Source organism: Myotis myotis, unplaced genomic scaffold, assembly GCF_014108235.1.
Source record: "Myotis myotis isolate mMyoMyo1 unplaced genomic scaffold, mMyoMyo1.p scaffold_m19_p_10, whole genome shotgun sequence".
NCBI classification, from domain to species: Eukaryota; Metazoa; Chordata; class Mammalia; order Chiroptera; family Vespertilionidae; genus Myotis; species Myotis myotis.
The window spans coordinates 41,933,388-41,939,026 of NW_023416314.1; the positions used below are offsets into that span (position 1 = coordinate 41,933,388).

Here is a 5,639-nt window from a genome sequence, read left to right on the forward strand (position 1 = left end):
ACATGACTTTTAGGTCCAAATCTAGAAGGGAGCAACTGCCCAGGTTGTGACTCAGTAGTGATGGGACACAAATGGCATCAGAAGGGAAGACAAACTCTTAACACAGTTTCCTCACTAACAGGAGAGTAATTTCTACAAGGATGGGAACAGAAGGCATAGTCACTTGGCAAGTCCTGCCTATTTTTCCACTTCAGGGACTCTTGTTTTCCTGGAGTAAAACAACATTCTCCACATGATTACGCCTTTGCTAAGTATAACATCAAGTTATAAAAGCTAGTTAATAACTGGTAAGGGTAAAATAGACAAGTCCCCTTTTATTGTTCTTTTTTTTTTTTATTATTAGTTAAGGTATTACAAATGTGTCCTCATCCCCCCCATTAACCCCCAACCTCCCCCCCACACACACTCATGCTCCCATCCCCCTGTTGTCCATGTCCATTGGTATGGCTTATATACATGTATACAAGTCCTTCGGTTGATCTCTTCCCCTTACCCCCGCCCTCCCCTACTTTAACTTTTTCTGTCTGAGTTATTTTGCTTAGCATGATATTCACAAATGGCAGTATTTCATCTTTTCTTATGGCTGAGTAGTATTCCACTTTACGGCTACTGCCAACACTGTCTCTATTTCTATTTGTAGTGATCTATGAGAACCTTGAGATGGGCAAAACACAGCTTATGGAGAGGAATTTTGTGGGATAAAGTCAAAACAACAGACTTACATAGGTTGCCATCCTCCCAGCATTATGGCTCCCTTCAGAGATAGACATTCCAGAGTTCTTTTAAGTTGATTGGATATATTTCGTGTTTTACACATTATTCTAAAAAGATATAATGCTTGGTGTTATTGTGTCAGATTAAATGAGAATGCATTTAATGACTTCTCTAGGTCACAGTGGTTTAAGTCTGTTGTGGAATGAAGTCAGTTGTATTTATCTAATGAGATAAAGTAACTTGTCTAAACTCCTATTACCAAGATCTGACGACACCGTATCTGGAAAATTCTAAAGCCCAGACTACTGACTACTCTGCTCTGTTCAACCCAACTAGGTTCAAAATGTGGAAGACAAAGCTTCTTCCCTTACTTGACATTCCTGCAATATACATAGGAACACATCTTGGTATCGCTTAGACCCTGAAAAAAATATACACTGTAAAAATGACATGACATAATAAGTGCTGAATAAAATTAACTGCTATTTGTATTTCTCAGCATCAATGTGTCTCTTCTTTCAAGGAGTCCTCACTTTGAAACCAAATATGATCCTGAGAGATACTACACAGTCCTGAAGAGTTAAATGACTGAATAGGTACCTGTCTGCCTTAGGTCATTTCATTCATTGATGCAAGAACATTACTCCTTGAGAATGTATTACAAAAAGATGCTCAGCTGTTTCATCAAATATGTATTTTGGCCTGTGCTTGGTAAAATTGTGAGTACTATAATAACAATAATATGACGCCTACACTGTGACATTTTGTAATTTCCTCTGAGAAAGACGTTTATAGCATCTTATCAATGATCCTATTCTTTATTATAGGACTTAAGAATAAAATCCTCTTGTCTTTTATTTCTAGAAAAAAAAGTTCTACTACATTTTGGGGCCCAAGTGAGAAGGTTCACTTATGAATAGCTATGCTCAATTTTCATAATGTCTGCTCGGTACCCAGATCCTTCCAGCTCACTGGCATCCCAGGGCTGGAGTCTCTGCACATCTGGCTCTCCATCCCCTTCAGCTCCATGTACCTGGTGGCTGTGGTGGGGAATATCACCATCCTGGCTGTGGTAAGAGTAGAGCGCAGCCTGCACCAGCCCATGTACTTCTTCCTGTGCATGCTGGCTGTCATTGACCTGGTTCTCTCCACTTCCACCATGCCCAAACTGCTGGGAATCTTCTGGTTTGGTGCTGGTGACATTGGCCTGGATGCCTGCTTGACCCAAATGTTTCTCATTCACTGCTTTGCCACAGTTGAGTCAGGCATTTTTCTTGCTATGGCTTTTGACCGCTATGTAGCCATCTGTGACCCACTGCGTCATACCACAGTGCTCACTCATACTATGGTGGGACGTTTGGGACTGGCTGCCCTCCTCCGGGGTATACTCTACATTGGACCTCTGCCTATGATGATCCGCTTGCGGCTGCCTCTTTACAAAGCCCGAGTCATCATGCACTCCTACTGTGAGCACATGGCTGTGGTCACCTTGGCGTGTGGTGACAGCAGGATCAATAATGTCTATGGGCTGAGCATTGGCTTTCTGGTGCTGATCCTGGACTCAATGGCCATTACTGCCTCCTATGTGATGATTTTCAGAGCTGTGATGGGGCTGGCCACCCCTGAGGCCAGGCTTAAAACCCTGGGGACATGTGGTTCTCACATCTGTGCAATTCTGATCTTTTATGTTCCCATTGCCGTCTCCTCCCTCATTCATCGATTTGGTCACCAGGTGCCTCCTCCAATCCACACTCTGTTGGCCAACTTCTACCTCCTCATTCCTCCAATCCTCAATCCCATTGTCTATGCTGTCCGCACTAAGCAGATCCGAGAGCGGCTCCTTCAAATCCTGAAGATACAAACTAAGATCAGATGACTACTCCTTCTCCCTCTCTCAAATAAGTGCATGTGTTTAAATATGGGCAGCTTTCCAAATGGGAACTTCAAGAAGTCTGAGATGCTAGGCCCAGTGGTCTCCAGCTTTAATAATTCTAAAGGAATGCTAAGAATGTACAGCTCTGAATTCTAAGAGTAAAAGATATTTGTTTAATAACTATAGGATATTTGAGCCATGGAAGGTAAAACAAGGACAGTATCAGTAACAGAAATAGCAATTAATGTTTATTCAACAATTACATTTCATGTAATTCTTACAGACGTCCTGACATCTTATGAGGTAGATAGTATTCACATTTGACACATGAGGAAATAGGACAGGATACTCTTGCTTTATACTGCACACAAAGTTTAAGCTGCCTAGATCAAATGGTTTGATTGGAGTTATAATGTGGTGTTATATAATACTCTCTACTCTGTTTTCTGTGCATGCTTTAATATAAGTCCTAAAAATCTGAGGTCAGCCTAGCCAGCATGGCTCAGTGATTGAACACTGACCTATCACCCAGGAGGTCACTGGGAATCACCCAGATTCCCAGTCAGGGCATGTGCCTGGGTTGCGGGCTTGATCCCAGTAAGGAGCGAGCAGGAGGCAGCTGATCAATGATTCTCTCTCATCATTGATGTTTCTTTCTTCCTCTCCCTCTTTCTTCTTCTGAAATCAATAAAAAATATATTTTAAAGTAAATAAATAAATATCTGAAGTCATTTATTTAAAATCGTCTGAGCTTCAAGAAAAGCATTTTTTGATATAAGTTTTTAATAATCAAGATGCTACTAACGCTGCATGTACTAATAAAGCATGAAATATTCTAGAAAAAAAACCTGAACTATATGCCTGACTGGTATGGGGAATTCCACTTATGAAAGAATGTGGCCTGGAAAAATATCAGCTCAGTAAAGGAAATGAGACAAAATGACCACATCTCAACATTGTTCTCGCATTTTCTCTGCAGGCCTGATCCCATCGAGTGGCCTGAAACTTGTGAGGGCTCCATGGAAAGAAACACCTTCTCTTTCTCACAGAAACACTCCTTACCCCCTGGGTCCACCTGGAGGATCCCTGATCATAATGTGCTTTTGTGAATGGGTCACACAGCAAGATAAAGTTATGAGTTCTAGCATTTATAGGAACATTGGCTTTACCTTCCAGGTAGAAAACAGATAATATATATAAAGCACTGAGCTACTTAACTTCTATGAATTGAAAATTACTAACGTGATTCTATAACTACACTGAAAGGGCAGGAATTACTCTCCCTAAATTTCAGATGAAATTGACATTCCCAGAAGTGGTAAAACAATTAATTGCCCAAGGTAACTCAGTTTATAAGAGGTAAAAATTAAAAATTAAGCCTTTAAAAAAAACCTCTAGATACTCTTCCTCTGATCCTCATTTCCCTTAACTATGAAAGAGCTGAAAGGCCTTTTCCTCAAGGTCTGAATGGTTGTGCATTTAATATTTCCAACACAGCGGACATTAGCTGTCCCCCTATTCCCGGAACTGGGAGTGCACAGATCAACAAAGCAGTCTCCTCTCAGTGTTCCCTTCCCAGAGGGATGACAAAGGGCAGAGCTGGATTCATTACAAGTCTGATTACAAACTCCATAACACATTAAACAAAGCAGGCAAGAAGACGTTGAGATTATTGGGTTTTGGGTATGCAAAGCACTATCATTGGGCATGATACAAAAGGCAGTAGTCAAGTGCAGAGGAAAGACCACTCCATAACAACCACAAAAGTGACTTCTGGTTTTGCTTTGGGTATTCCAATTACTTGCCCCATGACTTGGGTATCCAAAATGTATGATCACTTAGGGTTCCAATTATAGTCACATTTCTTCTAATTCCTCTAATTTCCATTTCATCATTCCATCATGGTGTTTAGCTTTCCTGATTCTTATGTCTGAAATCAATTAAAACAAACAAAAAACAAAAACAAAAAAACAAACCATGAAAAAAAGAAACCATGAAACAGATGTAATAGAAGTCATAATTTTAAAATATAATCAATATTAAGACTAAAACATAAGGGGAGAACCAAGATGGCGGCATAGGTTAACGCCGGAGTTTGCTGCTTTGAACAACTACTTCAAAAGTGAAACCAAAAAACGGAAGGGACATCACCCAGAACCACAGGAACGCTGGCTGAGTGGAAGTCCTACAACTAGGAGGAAAGAGAAACGCATACGGACACTCAGAGGAGGCGCAGTGCTGAAGTCAAATTCTGAGGTGCAGAGTTCGCGAGCGGGCTTGCGGCGGAGGGCGTGGTTGGAGTTTTCAATCGGGAGGGAGTCGCAGACTCTGAGCTCCAGATCCGGGCGAGTCTTTAGCGACCCAGACTCAAATGGGAGAAGCGGGACTGTCTGGCTTCGGTCAGAGCGAGTGCAGCTTTCTCTCTGAGCTTTGCAGCGGGTGCTGGGACTCAGAGAGGCAGAGCCCCTGGGGACAGGACTGAGAGCCGCCATAACTGCTCTCTCCGGCCCACCCTGTTGATCCTGTGCGACCCGCCCTGCCCAAGCTCTGCACAGAGGCTTTTGCCGGATAGCCTCAGGCAAACACCAGATTAGCACCTCCCTAGAGGACAGAAGTTCTCTCACTGCTGACACAGCTGATTCTCATAGCCACTTGGCCTGGAGGTCAAACCCTCCCTGGAATTAGCTACAACAATCAAGATTTAACTATAAGACTGCGAACAAAGACCACTAGGGGGTGCACCAAGGAAGCATAACAAAATGCGGAGACAAAGAAACAGGACAAAATTGTCAATGGAAGATATAGAGTTCAGAACCACACTTTTAAGGTCTCTCAAGAACTGTTTAGAAGCCGCCGATAAACTTAATGAGATCTACAAGAAAACTAATAAGACCCTCGATCTTATATTGGGGAACCAACTAGAAATTAAGCATACACGGACTGAAATAACGAATATTATACAGACTCCCGACAGCAGACCAGAGGAGCGCAAGAATCAAGTCAATGATTTGAAATGCGAGGAAGCAAAAAACACCCAACCGGAAGAGCAAAA

At 42.1% G+C, this 5,639-nt stretch overlaps 1 protein-coding gene across 1 annotated transcript; it reads left to right on the plus strand.

Moving 5' to 3' along the window:
- The first annotated feature begins 1,636 nt into the window (after positions 1–1,636).
- On the plus strand, positions 1,637–2,590 carry LOC118664047 (olfactory receptor 52M1). Its single transcript, XM_036323948.1, has one exon. It carries the CDS (start codon positions 1,637–1,639, stop codon positions 2,588–2,590), a length of 954 nt encoding a protein of 317 aa, XP_036179841.1.
- Positions 2,591–5,639: the final 3,049 nt, after the last annotated feature.

What these genes read in the sequence shown, in the direction of transcription:
- LOC118664047 (XM_036323948.1), top strand. Translation starts at nt 1,637, where the DNA reads ATGCTCAATTTTCATAATGTCTGCTCGGTACCCAGATCCTTCCAGCTC.